The following is a 19,858-nucleotide window of genomic DNA, read 5'->3' on the forward strand; positions in this document are numbered from 1 at the left end:
GGGGGGTTTGTTGACAACGTTCTCCTGTGTTACTGTGGAGGAGGGGGTTTGTTGACAACGTGCTCCCGTGTTACTGTGGAGGAGGGAAGTTGGTTGACAACGTGCTCTCGTGTTACTGTGGAGGTGGGGGGTTTGTTGACAACGTTATCCTGTGTTACTGTGGAGGAGGGGGGGGGGGGGTGACAACGTGCTCCCGTGTTACTGTGGAGGAGGGGGGTTTGTTGACAACGTGCTCCCGTGTTACTGTGGAGGAGGGGAGTTGGTTGACAACGTGCTCCCGTGTTACTGTGGAGGAGGGGAGTTGGTTGACAACGTGCTCCCATGTTACTGTGGAGGAGGGGGTTTGTTGACAACGTTCTCCTGTGATGGAGGGGGGTTTGTTGACTACGTTCTCCTGTGTTACTGTGTAGGTGGGGGGTTTGTTGACAACGTTCTCCTGCGTTACTGTGGAGGAGGGGGGTTTGTTGACAACGTTCTCCTGTGTTACTGTGGAGGAGGGGGGGGGTTGTTGACAACGTTCTCCCGTGTAACAGTGGAGGAGGGGGGGGGGTTGACAATATGCTCCCGCGTTACTGTGGAGGAGGAGGGGAGGGGGTGGTTGACAACGTGCTCCCGCGCTACTGTGGAGAAGGGGGAGGGGGTTGGTTGACAACATTTTCCCGTGTAACTGTGGAGGAGGGGGGTTGACAACGTGCTCCCGCGTAACTGTGGAGGAGGGGGGCGGGGTTGGTTGACAACGTGCTCCCGTGTTACTGTGGAGGAGGGGGGGGTTGACAACGTGCTCCCGCGTTACTGTGGAGGAGGAGGGGGTTTGTTGACAACGTTCTCCCGTGTAACTGTTGAGGAGGGGGGTTGGTTGACAACGTGCTCCCGTGTTACTGTGGAGGAGGGGGGTTTGTTGACAACGTTCTCCTGTGTTACTGTGGAGGAGGGGGGTTTGTTGACGTGTTCCCGCGTTACTGTGGAGGAGGGTTGGTTGGTTGGCAAAGTGCTCCCGCATTACTGTGGAGGAGGGGGGTTTGTTGACAACGTTCTCCCGTGTAACTGTGGAGGGGGGGGGGGTTGACAACGTGCTCCCGTGTTACTGTGGAGGAGGGGGGTTTGTTGACAACGTTCTCCCGTGTAACTGTGGAGGAGGGGGGGGGTTGACAACGTGCTCCCGTGTTACTGTGGAGGAGGGGGGTTTGTTGACCACGTTCTCCCGTGTAACTGTGGAGGAGGGGGGGGGGTTGACAACGTGTTCCCGCGTTACTGTGGAGGAGGGGGGTTGGTTGACAACGTGTTCCCGTGTTACTGTGGAGGAGGGGGGGGGGGTTGACAACGTTCTCCTGTGTTACTGTGGAGGAGGGGAATTGGTTGACAAGAAAAAACGTTTTGTTTGATATCGGTGTAAATCAATAAGGAACATCGACTTATATTATTGAGGGTAAAACATATTGTTGATTAAGTGTTTTGCTGAGGCAATTTTATTGCTTGTCCACTTGTTGAGATAAGTCGCATGGTAGGTCATGGTACGGGTACGTTCATTTCAATCTAGGGAAATCGTTTCGCTGTACAACTATGACGAAACTACAGATGGTATCAAGAACGATTAAGTTCGAAAATATTGTAGAACTGTACGCAACAACTCACTTTGACGTTTGACACAACGACATGTAAACTACAACCTAATGTAGTATTGTTTCACTCATAATAACGATACTATGTACCAGCAACACAATCGATCATGGGATTAATGCATTTGTTATTGCACAAATCAAACGTTTGACAAGGTATGCGTCTTAAAATTCACAATTTCGGTTTTTATGAGGTAATTCGGTGCAGAAAGTGATGATCGGTACCAGCTGTTTTGACAAACGTCCATCATTCAGGTTTCTAGCTGTAATGCCAAGCCCGAACCTCGCACAAGCCTGGCAGGTGCAGAACAGGATATCAACCAGAAATGGTAGCCTCTCCTACATTGAGTGCTACACTATAACCGCAAGTTTCGCCTAAAAGCAAGGGGCAGGCACACGGCCAGGAAAACAACAATGAGAATCGTCCTCGATCAGTTTCATATGTTGATATTAATGACTGAATCCTCATAATGATAAACATTTTTTTTATCATAAACAGGGTAAGAGTACCATTAACTCGCTAGTGATTTAATAGGACTTGAAAAAATAGAGTTTGTTTCAAGTATTCAAAACGTAATCGCCCATTCCATCCGTCTGCTCTCGGGAGCTTAAGTGAATGCTATTTGATATGCAATGTTTAACAGTTACAGGTAATACGCATCGCCATGTTGTCGTTCCTGACACGTGCGTGAGACGGGTAGCTATGGATCTGCCGACTGTATTGAAGCCTAAAAAAAACCTGGTTCCGACGTCATTTCCTGCATTAAATAACGTCACTTCGGACAAAAATAACAAGAACTGAAATTGTCATCAATACGATTTTACAGTTTTATTGATAATATGCAAGGACATGTTATTTTACAAATACGATGTAAATAGAGCTTTATGGCTGTGCAGGAATGTTCTACTGGTGTGGGGATAAATAGTTAGATATTACATTAAATGATGTCGGTTGTTGAAATGAAAGTCCATATCGTCGGCGTTCTTCACAAAGGCCATATGCCGAACAAAGGAAAAGTTTCAACAATCGACAGTTTAAAAGCTTCCGATTGAGTTTGCTCGCAAAAATATTCAACTGGTACTAAGTAATGGATATAGGTTAATAATATGCATTTACCAAAATGTCCACCGATCCAGTCTGACCCAGCCTGTGTTCACCGATTCACCTGAATACAAACCCACCAACGGTTCACTGCTGGTGTACCAAACTAAAGGTATGGCATATTTGATAAACGCTGGCATCCCGTTGGCGTATATATAAACACAAGTATAGATCTTCAAGTAAAGATAGATTAGGCAACTTCCACATATTTGTTCAGAAATCGCGCGAACTAGCACCTTTAATGAATGTATAAATTTCTAGTTATGATCAGAAGTACAATGATATGTTCACCTCAGAACTATATGTATCCTATATGAACACACTTACCTTGCATGACAGCGGAGCAGATATAAAAATGTGATATTTATAAATTTGCATTCCTTCGTGATTCAAACATTTCATTTCCCACATCAAAGATCAATTAATCAAAGATCAATCAATAATGGTGTAAAAATTCAACAGCTTTATAAATATCACATTCCCTGCAGACAGGCCGCTATTTCCAAGTCAAGATGCAGGCTCAATATAATATATGCCGTATATATATATATACACACTTATAATCATGTTTGTGAAGGTTATGTCTATTCATATTATATTTATATAATCATTTTATATGGCAGATCACATGTCAAGCCATGATAACCCCAGGAACTATTGTTTCATCTCTATCTCTGATTATATTTCTTTCCACGTCCCCGCCCGTGTCCCTTGTAGCTCCCGGAACGTTAGCTGGGCCCAAGGACAGCCTGTCCATCAATCTGGAAGTGCGTATTTAACACGTTGGAGGGGACGGTCCGCCGCTGGTTGGGCTGCTGGCCTCCCACATACACGTCAATAACTCCTGCAAAGCCGAAACACAGTTGTCATATATATACAAATACAAAACATAAAAGTTAAAAAAGCTGTGATAATTGCTTAAACGCATCTTTGGCCTATTATTCATAACTTTATAAAAGTTAATCGCGCTGTTAATGTACTTTCAAATCGTCACTGCTCTGGAAACCTCATGGATGACCGATCTGCTGTATTTTAACAAGATCTCAGCTTTTTTTTAATATTTAAATATTTGAGCACATCATCAGAGGTTCATGTTTAAAATCTTACACCAATGTCGTTTATTATGTTGTTAACTTTAACAAAGTTCTGGACAATCAGCCCATTAATTGTCTATAAGAATAATCAATTTGTATTGATTTTCAGAAACAGCACTTTTTATTGATACAATTATGTCACTCATAATTATAGTTATATGTAATTTAGTATATCATTTTTGACCGACGCTGCATCCTATTACCCAGAAAAACATGTCAAGTAAACCTGCAATATTAATGATTTTAAGCTCACCAATCACCGCATCTTACAATCTACTTGAAATGTGAATGCAATCTGGTACATGTAGGTAGCTACTTGGAATCTATGTGTACCCAATAGCGCTGTCTTACCAGGTTCCACGACGAAGCCCTTGTCGTCCGTCCACACTGCGAGCTGCCGGGCGTTGACGGTAAATTTAAACTCTTGGCTCTCGCCAGTCCGGATATGGATGCGCGAGAATCCCGCCAGCTGGAGGCGCGGCATCGTCTGGTTCGTGGACCGCCAAGATATGTACAGCTGCACGACCTGGCAGGAGATGAGGGGTATTACATGTGTGTTTTCGAATCTTTACCTAACTCTCAGTCTTCTCAATCAGTGGATGGGTAAATGCAGGTGTTCATGCCCATGCTTGCTTTTAATGCGAACGTTTATACGCACAATGCATTTTTTCTCTTGGTTTAACAATTTGCAACAATCTGTATCATTGGTTCCAATATGGTGCAGGAATTGTGAAATGTATTATATAAGTATATACACCGCTGAATTATGGCTATGTATTGTGTAGATCTATATATGTTTCCATTATCCCCCGATCGATACTACCATTATGGACCACATCATAATATTACCGTTGTAATCTCGGCTATCCTTCAAGTAATGCATATATAACATATTTCGTGGTATGCCATATGACCATGCTCTACATCAACTGCTAAGTGAGTTATGTTCAATTGACGATCTCCATACCTCGTCCGAATCTACCGCCCCCGTGTTCATGACCTGCCCATACACATACTGGTCATCACCGGCTAGAATGACAGGGATCAGTTCTACACCAAAGTAACGGAACTTTGTGTACGATAAACCGTAGCCGAAGGGGTAGAGCGGCGCGCCCTGGAAGTAGCGGTATGTTCGCCCCGTCATCGTGTATTTCGTCATGGACGGAATCTGCAATCAACAATCACTACAGTGGACTTTCGTTCAATATTTCGTTAATCGTTTGTATACTGAATTTTATACAGAACATATGACAACCAAAAGTTGCTTTCCTTTAGTTAGTGACATTGTATCAATGTATTTTTTTTATTTGATTGTTTCATTGACTATCGACATTGAACTTCTAAAATCTGGAACTAGATGTCCAGCTTTTCTCTCAGCCAGCAACGATTCCTGCTGCGGCCGCGTACCTGGTCCGCTGTGTCGTACCACGTGTACGGGAGGCGCGCGGCCGGGCTGGCGTCGTTTGTCGCCATGGTGATCACATTAAAGATGGCGTCCCCGGTCGCCTGTGCAGGGAAGAAACATTGCATGATAGCAGAGACACGCGGGTCACGGTCAGCTGCGCTGATGTTCAACGGGCCGCCACTGAACACTAGCAGTAGAATGGGGGAGCCGCCGCCTGTAGATAAGAAGAGACAGCTTGATACAGTTTGCCATAAAATTCTTTGGATGGAAAATGATTAAAGTATGCGGATTGAAAATAGAATGTAACACGAACACTTAAGAATGTTATATAGTTTGATAAAGATATTTATATTCTCTCCCAAGAACAAATAAATTAAAACAAGTTTCATGAGTTGTAAGTTACCGTATTTGATTGCGTCCGTGAGCAGCTGGGACTGGTTCCCGGGCAGGTTCATGTCCGCGCGGTCATTTCCCTCCCCCTCAACCAACCAGCCTGCGAGACATTAAAATCCAAGTGAGGTTGCATTTAAGTTGCATAAATGTATACTGAACATATGCTATATACAACTGTCAATGTAACAACGTTTAAACGTGTAAATATGTTAAACTGTTGTATTTAGTCTGAGAAGACCAGTAAATATCATTACAACGGACCACACATGGTGGCTCTAAACAAGTCATATATGCTCAACCAATTAATGAACAGCCCCGGGGGTCGATGTTAGATTTAATGAAAGTTGTCATGAGTACCCTTACCTGTACCCAAGCAAATGACAACTAGCTGCGCGCCTTTCACCGCCTTCTGCACATCCGGCGCCGAGTAGTTGGCGCATTTGTTGTCGTTACAACCAGCAGCGAAGTTGACGGTGTCTGCCAAGGGCCGCAGTCCCGCCAACGGTGACCGCGCGTATTTGGCGGATACATCCGCAGCATAGGAGCCGTACTGCTGTACCAGGTTGTCCGCCATCGGACCTATCACCTGTGGTGAAAACACATTCAATGTTATAGACCTTGTACCCAAAGGTGTTTCGCCCTCAGAACAAAAGGACTGTAAATTGGCGTTTACTAAAATACATTTTAAAAATTCATCAAACATACATTTATTAAATAATTTACAGACAAATAAGAAACCAATCCGCCACAAGAAAAACATACAAACTGTCGGCAAAGAATGATGACTAAATCTTCTAAATTACGTTAAATTCACCTAAACAAAAACAAAGAAACATCAAATTGTTGACAAATTTCGCTGCAATTAATCAGGATGTCCAACGTGTTTTGTGTTTTCCCAATTTTAAGTGGGGGAAATGTGTGATGCGGAATAAAATGGCGGTGCTCGAAGACATTTTGGTGTTTTAGGAGGATTTTTCACATGGAAAGTAAGTTTTATCACTTTTCTCGCAATATAAATACACCAACCCGGAGGCCACACGTGTGAGCTTCTCTCAGTTGTTAACCTGTGTTTCTAGAGGCATTAACCAAAAAGTTATTGAATGTATAAGATGAACGATTTCTTTTTTACAAAGTGAAAATAGAAAATTGCTTGACTTAAAACTATGGCCGATTTTTCTATGTTTAAACACCTTTTATGTTGGGCGAGGAAGTTTTATGCAGTTTTTGTGTGATGCAGAACAGAATAAGCGTGTGTTAATAAAAGTGTAATTATGACACGAGCTGTAAGACATGTTATTATTTATAACAAAATGCAATTTGTTACCAATAAGAACGCACCGCGCATTTGTTATGCAAAATTACCTACCAGATACACATGTATACTATCCTAGCAATTCATATATGTGCTCATTAAATTATTACTCTTTATATCAATGTAAGAACTCTTGATGTAGCACGAATGTCTTGCAATACAGCATCACCGTATGGCGATGGATCCTCAACTCGGGACACATGGCCTTGACAATGAACTTAATGTTTACAATTGTTAAGGCCTGGAAACTGTACAAGACACGAAATATAGTCGTAGACCTTTGACTTCTAAGTGTGACCTTGACCTTAAATCGAGCTGGTTAAAATCTTTAAAACGATTGATAGATATGGAGCGAACACGAAATGTAGTTATCTGACATGTGACCTCTACGTGTGATTTTGACCTTAAACCGAGCTGGTTGTGTCATGCGCTGCTCTGCACGTCGTCTCAAAATGTTGAACATTTGTGGGAGTTTATTTCAAAATCCTTCGTTTAAAGCGGTATTGAGCTGACATGATTTGTGATGGTCGGACCGCCAACTCGAGCAAAACAATATGTATCCTCATTGATGGAAGGGGGGGGGGGGACAAAATGAAGATGATGCTTTGCAATTACATAAAAGTGCTTTTATGAGACTGAGTCTAGACTTGGACTTGAGACTGCTTGTAATCATGACCTCTGGTAGCCTGTGAAAAACTGTTCAAATGTTCTGTCGCTTTTCACATCTTATCAATAATATAACCCTATCATGGCCAAGAAACATGATACACAAACCTACATAAGTTCTATACCTCATAGTAGTTTTAGCACAGCAATGATGTCTTTTTAGTTTTTATACGCCATCAATGACCGTCTACGCCTAAACTATACATGATAAAGTCATAGATAATCTACTGCAACTTTTAGAGCACCCTTACCGCTATTGTGTTGAAATGTTTCTTGATTGGAAGCAGTCCGTTCGAATTCTTGAGTAGCACAATCGTCTGCATGGCCGCCTTGACGGCGAGGGCCCGATGCTCATCGCTCTGTAGGGCGGCATATACAACTAATTCATTTCATTGATATTTCCACAAGAATGTAATAGTTTGTTGACTTCGCATATGGGAACGTACAATGTCGTGTACTACTTATAGATCAGCAGTTCCACTCAAAATGAACATTGTGATGTTCTTGTTATTTTACATGAAAGTGTCCGTCAAAGGTCGACTACCTCAGGCTTTCAATGTAACAGTGATACTAAATTGCATTTCTGTACAACAATGCACAGCCTGCATGCGGATGATTTACAAGTTTACCATTTACACCGCAGATTTAAAACCCTGCATAACTTTTCCATAAAACCTCAATAAACAATGACTGAATTAGTAGATCTTTACCTGGACGAGGGAGAGATTATAACGTAGGTACGGATTCATTTCCGGGGGATCAAACTCGCCAAGGCGCATGCGCGTGTAGAAGAGGGGTTTGACGCGCTCACGGACCAGCGTTTCCGACAGCTTCCCCTGCTTGATGGCATCAACTGAAATAAACTAACCAGCTGCATTTGCCATCGAGAGGCCTCAAGCGCAAAATCACACATAAAAAACAACACATTGAAAACCACACATTAAAAACACACATTAAAAATCACACATAGAAACGAATGCACTGCATATATAGAGTGAAAACACAATTTTTGTAAAATCTTTAGTTCTTAGTAGATGTGGAAGTACTTGCTAACTAACTAGTAGAATCTGAAATAAAGCATTAGCAGTACGTCATTTTCACTCTCTTATAAATGTCTTTGTTAGACTGCATACATCTCTACTGTTATATATTTGTAACAACAGACTATGAAACAGTCGTTTCAATTGTTTTGAGATATATGGTATTTATATTTGGTGTTGGTCAACAAGGAAATGAATAACAGCGGCAGCTACATCGATCATTTGAGGTCCAGTACCAGAGTTCTTTTCATGCATGCTGTAGGAAGTGAAGTCAAATCTGAAATTTTCAATCGTTTGCCAAATCGATAGATATCACCAAAGGAAGCATACTATAAATTACCAAACGACAACCCAACCATCAATACATGCTACATGTAAGTACAAGGTATAATAATAGCTTGCATTACACAACTTAAGCGTGTGTGTGTTAGTGCGGACCACATACCGATGTGAGGATATATGGAGGGCCCACCCAACTCCAGGTTACATCCTGCGTTCACACACATGGCCGCCGCATCCACTGTGGAGTTAGTGTACATGTGCCACGTAATTATGTTGCCTAGGGCATCCGCGTCGCTCACTACGTAACCACGGAAACCCCACTGTGCACGCAGCGTCTTGGTAAGGAGGTCGTGATTGGCGCATGCCGGTACCCCGTTAATGCTGCAAACAAGCCAACGGTTATTGCTCCTGCCGTGGTGGTTGCATTTTTTTGTTTGTTTTGTTTTACTAAAAATTTATTACTGACAGAAACTGTGAAACAGTCGGATGCTATGGTGCCTAAGTACATTGTTTTGCAGTGCAAATATGGGTTAAACTGTGCATAACAAGCTACAATGCAAGCTATATGCGCATGTGGAAAACCCAGTGTGTGTCAGCTTAACATGGATTCTGCTTTCATTTAAAATAAATTGATACTTTTAGATATTATCAAAACTGTCATAGGATTCACCGACACCAAAGAGCAATGTTACAAGAAGCTGCAATGAACGATAATATTTGGGGAGGAACTTAGATTACTCATTGTAAAGAAGTATGGGTCTTTTCTGCTCGTTGTCAGTTCTATATTTAGCCCAGCAGTGATGGCGTCAATGGTCGCCTGCATACTCGTGTTGGCATAGTGATGAAATAGCACGATGTTCTCAACCGCTTCCTCGTCGCTTATCACGTAACCATGGAAACCCCACTGGTCACGTGCTATTTCTGTTAACACCTTTCGGTTGGCACAGGCTGGCACACCATTGATTCTAGACGCGACAAAATGTTAGAATAAGAACTAACTTTTACCCAACAATCAATAGTCACTTTGCTGTTTTAACCTATGTACAAGTAAAAATGTATTCCTCAAAATGTTTTTCTAAAGAAACGTCAGAATAATAGTAGTTTCCGTTTGAAATGACAATGAATTTAAGTTAAGAAATAACGAAAGCTTCATATACCAAAGTTAACTTTTTGATAAGCAAAGGAGAAAATGGGTAAGGCACTAAAAGAGATGTGACCATTTAGAGAGTTACAGACTTGTTGAAGCTGCACATGAGGCTGTAGGAGCCTGCGTGGACGCACTGGCGAAAGGCGGGCAGGAAGGTTAAGCGCCAGTCACGATCTGTCACCTGCAACAACACCGTCACCATAGAAACATGCGGACACTTCCATGGATACGTGAAACAGAACAATAGCTTAAATGACAACAGCATGACTCCACACTTAGTCCTGAAGCGCCAGCCCAGACACAATACCTCTACAACACCGTCAGCATAGAAACGCACACGCTTCACCATGGAAACACACCCTTCACCATGGGAACACACACGTTTCACCATAGAAACACACACGTTTCACCATGGAAACACACGCTTAACTATAGAAACACACACGCTTCACCATAGAATCACACACGCTTCACCATGGAAACACACGCTTCACCATGGGAACACACACGATTCACCATAGAAATTCACGCACGCATTACAATGGCCACACATATTGGCTATAGCATGGATGCACACTGCCACAGGAAAAATAATTTGAACGATAACGACTCCACGAAGCGGACATACTCAGTTACCATAGATACACACTGACACAAGAAAGATTTAATACACATAATCATGAGAATCGCAGAAGGCACTTGACAGTTCATCCGTACAAGTACACATTCCAGGACCAACAATACAAGTACACATACAAGCACCAACACTACAAGTACACATACAAGCACCAACACCACAAGTACACATAAAAGCACCAACACTACAAGTACACATGCAAGCACCAACAATACAAGTACACATACAAGCACCAACACTACAAGTACACATATAAGCACCAACACTACAAGTACAAATGCAAGTACCAACACTACAAGTACACATGCAAGCACCAATACTACAAGTACACATGCAAGCACCAACACTACAAGTACACATGTAAGCACCAACACTACAGGTACACATACAAGCACCAACACTACAAGCACACATGCAAGCACCAACAATACAAGTACACATACAAGCACCAACACTACAAGCACACATGCAAGGACCAACAATACAAGTACACATACAAGCACGAACACTACAAGTACACATACAAGCACCAACACTACAAGTACACATACAAGCATCAACATTACAAGTACACATACAAGCACCAACACTACATGTACACATACAAGCACCAACACTCCAAGTACACATGCAAGCACCAACAATACAAGTACACATACAAGCACCAACACTACAAGTAAACATACAAGCACCAACACTACAAGTACACATACAAGCACCAACACTACAAGTACACATACAAGCACCAACACTACAAGTACACATGCAAGCACCAACACTACAAGTACACATGCAAGCACCAACACTACAAGTACACATACAAGCACCAACACTACAAGTACACATACAAGCACCAACACTACAAGTACACATACAAGCACCAACACTACAAGTACACATACAAGCACCAACACTACAAGTACACATACAAGCACCAACACTACAAGTACACATGCAAGGACCAACAATACAAGTACACATACAAGCACCAACACTACAAGTACACATGCAAGCACCAACAATACAAGCACCAACACTACAAGTACACATGCAAGCACCAACAATGCAAGAACACATTCAGTTCAAACATGTACATGTACAAAGAGCTTATTTTTATGTTTTGCATCAAAAAGCACTTTTACAATTACATATGCATGCATGTTAAGTAAACTTGGTGTCTACGACAGTGTGGTTGCCATTAAAAAAGCTTCTTTATAGTTTTAGCAATAAAATAACTAACACTCACTTAACGACAAAAATTATAGAATTAATGTGTTTAATTCCTTTAATGCTGCCTTTAAGCCCTGTGTCAATCTTACAAAGCAACAAACATGAACAATAATTTTTAAACCAAACAAAACAAAAGTATGGTGTACCAAGTGGCTCAAACATGAACTATTAACAACAATAAGATACACAATGATAGCTACAACTGTACATTTATAGCTGTATCTGTCTGATTCATACCTGTAGCATTTGGATCTGTATGCAGCACACATTAGTACAAGAGTATGCCTAGATATGCCCCTGGCTGTATTTTATAGCCGTTGGTGTTTTTGAAAGTAATGTCAGATGTAGCAATTGTTGTTTTTTACAACTGTGGCTTTAAGTAAGATATATGTGCAACACCAGTCTTACATTACAGCTGTAGCAATGTTCATAGCTACACAGCTATAAACTACAATAGTATTGAAAATATACAGCTGTAGACCTTTTGGAATACAACGACAACTATAAATTATGGCAATAAGATGTAGCTATAAATATTTGCAGCTGAGGGCAATTAAAAAAATATGTAGACTTTCTTTATAACTTTTTGAGGTCTGCTTAAAATATTGGGTGAAAATAAAAGCAAAGGTATTCTTTTAAAGAAACTGCAAGAAAATTGGACAAATTTCATTAACGTAATAAAATATGCAAAATGCCCCATTTTGTAGTAGAAGTTGTTATTTTTTGTTCTGAGGGGAGTACCCACGTAAACCCCCAACCAACAGTTTAAACCAAATTAATTTTAGTTCTGAGGGCTTAATTAAGCCCTCTCTTACGTCAAATCCTTGATCTGCAGTGAATGCACTTAAAAATTATAGGTAAAGCAAGAATAACAATGTAAGAATTACAAACTTTCCGCAAATTAATCTTTCATTTATGAAGTGAGTGATAGAAAATGGAGAATGTTGAAATACGGACATAACAGCATTTGTTTGTGTGTTTTTTCATAAACATCTCAATTCTATAAAGTGTTTGTTTCAAAAGTGCTATAAATTTACATATAGGTGCAGAAATACCACTGATGCATGTGTTTCATATTCAAATTTGAAGATATATTAGACAATGACTGCTCTTTTTTACATCAGCAAAAGGACACTCCCCAAGTGCAAATTGAAAAACAAGAAATTATAATAGAAAATATACTCAAATTTAGGTAATATGTATAAAAAATAATTATTTGCTCTATTATTAAATGTTTAATTTACAGTGTCTACATATTTTTTGAGTGGCCCTCGTATTTGGATGTTTTGAGCCACTTGGAATGCCAAACATTGATGCCCCACCGTACAAAGGCTCCAAGCCATACAAACTTTGCCCCGGTACCTATTATAGCTGCACATGATGCTATATGTGCCCGCCTTCACACATGTTCGGAAAGCCGGCAGGAAGGTGAGGCGCCAGTCCCGCTCAGACACCTGTCATCACAAACATTGCAGCTTTAATGTACACATGGACAACACAAAACTTGTATATAAAGTAAAGCATTGCAACTTACTGCCACAAAACAAATCACTTTTTAAATAGATGATGTGATCTATGAAGCAGTTTACATACGAGCTGTATATATATATGATTACAATGGGACATGAGCATTTTTTAGTTGTCATCTAGTGTTAGTGAATATATAAACAGACTAAGTTTGTACAGAACATTAGACAAAATAATTTCATCATAAAAATTTATATACTGAAAACAATTTATTTTAAAAGCTTGTTATTTCTGTATTATGTTTAGATAACTTGCATTCAATTGAGGCATAACAACTTAAGGGCCTTCCACAGTGCAAAGGTGGGTAAGGAAAGTCAAAAATTAAAATGTTTCAAAATTCATGTTTTATTTAGTTATGAGGAAAATTCATTTTAACAATAAAACACACATCTTCTGCAACATATTTGGTGTAATAATATAAGGAGTTGAGCAAATTTTACAAAAGAAGATTTTATCAAATAGACTTGAATAGTATCACACAAAAACATATTGACAAAAAGCACAAAAATAATGCTTTTTGAGCCAAAATCTGATAAAATCTTTCTTAAAATTTGTTCAACTTTTTATTACACATACACATGTTACAAAAGATGTATGTATTTTTTTAAAACATTTAATGTTTTGTTCCTTTTAAACGACTTTCCCATTGTGGAAGGCCCTATTGAGAAAATACATATCAAAGTACATGCATGTTGCCTTTTACATAAATATAGATACATGTAGCTTTCCAGCAGAGTTTCTACATGATGTTCATTGATTAACTAAGAATTGTATTTTTTACCTTTGCATCAAATGAGAATCTTGATTGAGGGATGTTTTCTGGCCCTCCATGGACGTCAAAGTGCTTGCAGCCGGCATTTGCCTGAACATATCTGAAGTGGTCACCCTGTAGACCCTTAACGAAGTTGGCTGCATACTCGCCACTCAGGTACGGGTCTTCACCGTACGTCTCCTACAGATAAAAATAACTCACCTGGGTTAGATAATAAGACAGTGAAATACAGTGACTGAGGAGGTATTTGTTTGTTAATTATCCATGGACACAGGGATAGCTTATTACATTCATATGCACTTGTGCATAAGATCAGATTCAATAGTAAAAGGAAATCAAAGGGATACACTATTTTTTTTAACATTTTTAAGCAAAACAATTATTTCTACACTTGGTTAAAACTTAAGTCTTTCAACATAAACGAATTATCGTAAATAAATATACTAGCATTATCTATTCTAGAAATGGACAAAAGTTTTAATATCATTGATTCTCACAATTAAAGACAGCCAAACAACAAATAATGACTGACACAAAAATTATCATATTTTTCATCACAAGCTGACCTGGTTGCGGCCCCACAGTGGATGTCTCATGATATTGATGACTGGACTGAAGCAGCTTAGGCCTTTATGGTCCCCATACTGCTTGTGCTTCACATAGTCATTGTGCTTTGCACGTACCTCAACTCCTGTGGCCTTTGCAACATCAAATATCAGTTGTGGACTGAAAAACACCAGTTGAAATAATGTAATCCACCATTGTGTCACATTTCTCCTTTTAACAAGGGGCAAACTCAGCATTTGCTTGTTTATTTGCTAATATCTAAGTGTAACAAATAAAAATAAATAGGTTGCAGCAGTTATACTCTTCATGTTACCCAATAATTGAAAAAAAATGTTGCCCAAAATAAAGCTTTTTAATTAAAACAAACAAAAATAAGCTAGCCTGTCCAAAACTTGACATTATAAAATGAATGATTACTCTCTTTTTATCAAGTATCAACACCTAAGTAGCTTTACTAAAGGAATAGGAAATAAAAACACAAAGTATTAGTCATATGTTTCAAACTTAAGTCGTGTCAAAATGATAATTACAAATACTAGTTGAATATGAATATACTAATATGAATTAAATGAAAAAAATTATGTTTCAAAGACAAATGTATGATACACCAAACAAAGATGGAGTGAAAACAAATTTCTTCCAATGCAATGTTGACTTATAGGTATTTAAAACCATTTTACCGACATTTTTTTTAACTTTTTCAAAGATTTTAGAAATATTTTATATTCATTATCATGACATTTACAACAAAAAATAACTGATGGTGCTGCAATAACTTTGCGTTGTAATGTGGCATCGCTTACTATTCCAAACTCACAAACAATTAATATTGCAACAACATGGAATGAATTTTAATTTATAAAATGAACCTTCGAAGAGGTTATGTGTACCAGTTCATCAAAATTAATTATGTTATTTTGATCAGTTTTGAGATACGAGTCATACTGATATATTTTGGTAGCTCTGGCTTGTTATAATCAGCCCACCTAAATGCTGCAGAAAGGCCTATTGCCTGAGGGAAGGCAGTAGCTTGTCCAGACCGAGCATCTCCATGTAGACATTCCTCATCCCACTGGTATGGCCCCACCCCAAGACGGGGGATTGGAGGGGCATGACCCCCCTTCATCTCTGCCCCTCCACTGGCCATCTGCCACATTATTTCCTCAATCGTTAGCCGAGAAACCAGGTCATCTACACGATTATCCCAAGGCAAACTTGGATTTTGGAATGGGAACTGAGCCCATGTTTCCCAGTACAAAAATAAGATAAGACAGGCAGTGGTTTTAGTGACAGTCATTGCATTATATTTCTTAAAACTAAGACATTATATTGGCAGGGAAATTAAAATTTGTATTTATTAAATGCAATAGCAAACGACAAATATATATAATTTATATATTAGTGACTTTAATTTCTTATTTTGTTTACTTCCGTGCGGTCCCGTGAAATAAATATGCTGTGAAAATAACTATTTCACGGTTAAATAATACTATTATACAGGCGGATTATTACAAAATGAAATAAGAGAACCCCGAAACTTTAAAGTCGCTTATAAAAGGATTCAGATAAGTTTTTGTTTTGATATTTTTTTTGTTATATTAATATTCTTAAGAGCTGTCTGACTTCAAGAAAATAGCTTTATGTTAATCAAGATGAATTAAACCAACACTTATTTAGTAAATTCCGGATAAACTGAGAAAATTAACTTGTGCAAAGCAACTTGATTGTTTCGCTTAAGAGCTTTCGAGAAAATTGGGCCTGCAATCCATACAATAAAATAAGTTTAATGTTTTCTCATGTCGGACCCGCCACTATAAAGAACGCTTGATGTTTTCTCATGTCGGACCCGCCACTATAAAGAACGCTTAATGTTTTCCAATGTCGGACCCGCCACTATAGAGAACGCTTAATGTTTTCCCATGTCGGACCTCCACTATAGAGAACGCTTAATCTTTTCTCATGTCGGACCCGCCACTATAGAGAACGCTTAATGTTTTCCCATGTCGGACCCGCCACTATAGAGAACGCTTAATGTTTTCCCATGTCGGACCCGCCACTATAGAGAACGCTTAATGTTTTCTCATGTCGGACCCGCCACTATAGAGAACGCTTAATCTTTTCTCATGTCGGAGCCGCTTCAGAGAAGGCTTAATGTTTTCTCATGTCGGTCTCGCCACTTCGGAGAAAGCTAAATGTTTTCTCACGTCAGACCCGCCTCTATAGAGAACGCTTAATCTTTTCTCATGACGGACCCGCCACTATAGAGAACGCTTAATATTTTCTCATGACGGACCCGCCACTATAGAGAACGCTTAATGTGTTCTCATGACGGACCCGCCACTATAGAGAAAGCTTAATGTTTTCTCATGTCGGACCCGCCACTATAGATAACGCTTAATGTTTTCTCATGTCGGACCCGTCACTATTTTATCATGTTTTATATCCTATTCAACAGCCTATCAACATCTACAGTATTTATGGAAGGTGGGGTTATAAATATAACCCAAAACAAAATAGGTTTCATAACCTTTTTGAATAAGTATATTTCTATATCGATCGAAATACAGTGATATGTTGTTTTTGTATTCAACAAACACAACATAACTTTGGTAGTTTGTGTTGTAATATGCTCTTTTGCCTTAGAAAATATAATCGTTTACTTCTTGTAGTCAATCGTTTAAATAACTTATAATTCACATGTCTTCCCTTGGAAAAAATAGAATCTTCGTTTTTGAAGTCTTAACAGTTAGTTGCCATCTCGTAGAAAATCACACTGCACGCTACCACAAGAGAATACTTTTTAACTTATTTACATCCACGCCGGTTACATGACTATCGTTACGGAAGAACGATCATTCAATATGTTTGCGCTTTCTGCTATAAAAGTCACGGTTGTTATCAGTAGTAAATATTTTCCATAAATGCATTATTTAGTAAGGTTTATCAGTGAAAATTTATGTTTGTTATACATGTGTATGTATTGATTTTTAATAAGAGCGTCACTTAAAAACACAAGTATTTGTATGCGTGCAATATTGACATAGATTTAAACATGGCGATATACTGCTGACAATAAATTTTCAAATTTGTATCAAACTTTTGAATTTGGCTGTATCATAAAATATTTTCAACTTAGAGACGGCTACTGACATACATATGTAACTCCGTTTATTAGAACTGTATTCCATATACTGTCATGCATTGCAAACGTATCATGTTAAATATTCTTATTTATCAGTGACTCCAATTTATTCTAGATGAATACACGATGACGAACATGTACAACCAATGACACGAACTAACAAATACACATCTTCGAGCAATCTTACTTGAATGCCGCCGCTAGCCCTATGGCCTGAGGGAAGCCCGTCGCCTCGCCGGCTCCCGCATCTCCTCGGAGACACTCGGTGTTCCACGCCCATGGTTCTATACCGAGGCGTGGGATTGCAGGGGCGGGACCTCCCTGTGCTCCCGCGCCGCCCTTCGCCATTTGGAACATAATGTCCGGAAGCGTGAGGCGCCCCACCAGGTCATCCACGCGCGTGTTCCATTGGAGAGAGACGTTCCTGAACGGCAGGTCGGCGATTGATGTGTCCAACGATTGTAGCAAAACTGCCATACATAGAAACACCCATGATGTTCCGTCCATAGCCATAGTCCAAAGCAGGTTGAAATAACTTAATACCGGCTTAGGATAGAATGTACACGGTGTATAAAAACTCGCTTGTTTTCATGTGATATGCAAACGTCACTTTTGTCAAAAGCTCATGTGAGTTTTGATAAATTGTTTCATCTAATTAAACAACATGATCACTGAGCCTTGAGCTAAAATTCGGAATATAAACTACGTCGATCATTAAATGAACGCAACGTATCGGTGTCTGATTTAACTTAATATGTTTGTTCACACACGCTCTATAATAATACTGTACTTTTGTCGACATTTATAAGGTAGCGAAGCCTTTACATGATATTTGTGGAGTTTTCAAATCATGTTAACTTTTGGCTGAAACATGCACGAGAGATCATACATTTTCGATCGCACTTTATCTATAAGTTGAATATTTCCTTAAGTACGCTCGTACATGTACGTTTCAATAGATATTTTTTTGTCGGAGACACTCGGTGTTCCACGCCCATGGCTTTATACCGAGGCGTGGGATGGCAGGGGCTGAACCTCCCTCTGCTCTCTGGCCGCACTTCGCCATTTGGAACATAACACCCGGAAGCATGAGGCGCCCCACCAGGTCATCCACGCGCACGCTTCATGGCAGAGGCTTGTTCCGGAACAGTAAGTCGGCGATGGCTGAATCAGTACCTCTATGGAACTCCCTTTTTATTTAAAGTCCACAATAACCTCCCTTGTTGAAGACCGTCGTCTGTAGCATGGCAACCTTGTCTTGTGGCTATATTTAAAATGCAAAATAATTATTTCTCGCTTCAAATGACACCATAAAAAAGTGTTCACGCTCACTTTAGGAAATAATGTTGCACTCTTCTCAGAGCTATTTAAAGAACGATTTGACTATTTACATAACCTGTATCACTGCGCGCATATCCATGACACTCGTCAACCACGAATTATCACATATCTATACGCACACTATCTTCACCACGCACAAAAAAGTTCCAGCGATAAATTCATTTTTACTTTGTTTTGATTAACTGAGGTGGGGAAAAAGCATCTTCCATGGAAGATACTTATAATCTTACACTATCGGCCAACGAAGATACTTATAATCTTACACTATCGGCCATGGAAGATACTTATAATCTTACACTATCGGCCATGGAAGATACTTATAATCTTACACTATCGGCCATGGAAGATACTTATAATCTAACACTATCGGCCATGGAAGATACCCACCACCCCCAACCACAAACCAGCAATAACGACAATCGAATCTAAATTGCGATAAATTGAATTTTAAATCAAAAACCTATTTAAATAACAGCTTATTTCAAATTATGAACTGAAAAGCAACAATGTTAGAATGTAGACATTTTGAGATGTCAAAACATAGAACTTGCATGTATTCATTCATATTGATTCAGTTCTTAACAT

The 19,858-nt window shown here is 39.6% G+C and overlaps 1 protein-coding gene across 6 annotated transcripts; it reads right to left on the reverse strand.

Annotated features, from left to right (window-relative positions):
* Positions 1 to 2,430: 2,430 nt before the first annotated feature.
* On the reverse strand, positions 2,431 to 18,579 carry LOC128238290 (uncharacterized). Of its 6 annotated transcripts, none has more exons than XM_052954051.1 (13): positions 18,120 to 18,579; positions 14,790 to 14,949; positions 14,233 to 14,403; positions 10,147 to 10,238; positions 9,649 to 9,875; positions 8,299 to 8,441; positions 7,840 to 7,947; positions 5,974 to 6,196; positions 5,621 to 5,710; positions 5,220 to 5,431; positions 4,780 to 4,980; positions 4,164 to 4,338; positions 2,431 to 3,562 (listed from the first exon to the last, which is right to left on the reverse strand). In XM_052954051.1, exons 1-13 carry the CDS (start codon positions 18,443 to 18,445, stop codon positions 3,447 to 3,449), a joined length of 2,244 nt encoding a protein of 747 aa, XP_052810011.1. In that variant the 5' UTR covers positions 18,446 to 18,579; the 3' UTR covers positions 2,431 to 3,446. The 6 variants fall into 6 exon arrangements, with proteins under 6 accessions (XP_052810011.1, XP_052810010.1, XP_052810012.1 ...); XM_052954050.1 differs by lacking the exon at positions 10,147 to 10,238 and adding an exon at positions 13,287 to 13,378 and having other exon boundaries at positions 18,120 to 18,577; XM_052954052.1 differs by lacking the exons at positions 9,649 to 9,875; positions 10,147 to 10,238 and adding exons at positions 9,074 to 9,291; positions 13,287 to 13,378 and having other exon boundaries at positions 18,120 to 18,576.
* Between the last annotated feature and the right edge of the window lie 1,279 nt (positions 18,580 to 19,858).

Source organism: Mya arenaria, chromosome 6 (assembly GCF_026914265.1).
Source record: "Mya arenaria isolate MELC-2E11 chromosome 6, ASM2691426v1".
NCBI lineage: Eukaryota > Metazoa > Mollusca > Bivalvia > Myida > Myidae > Mya > Mya arenaria.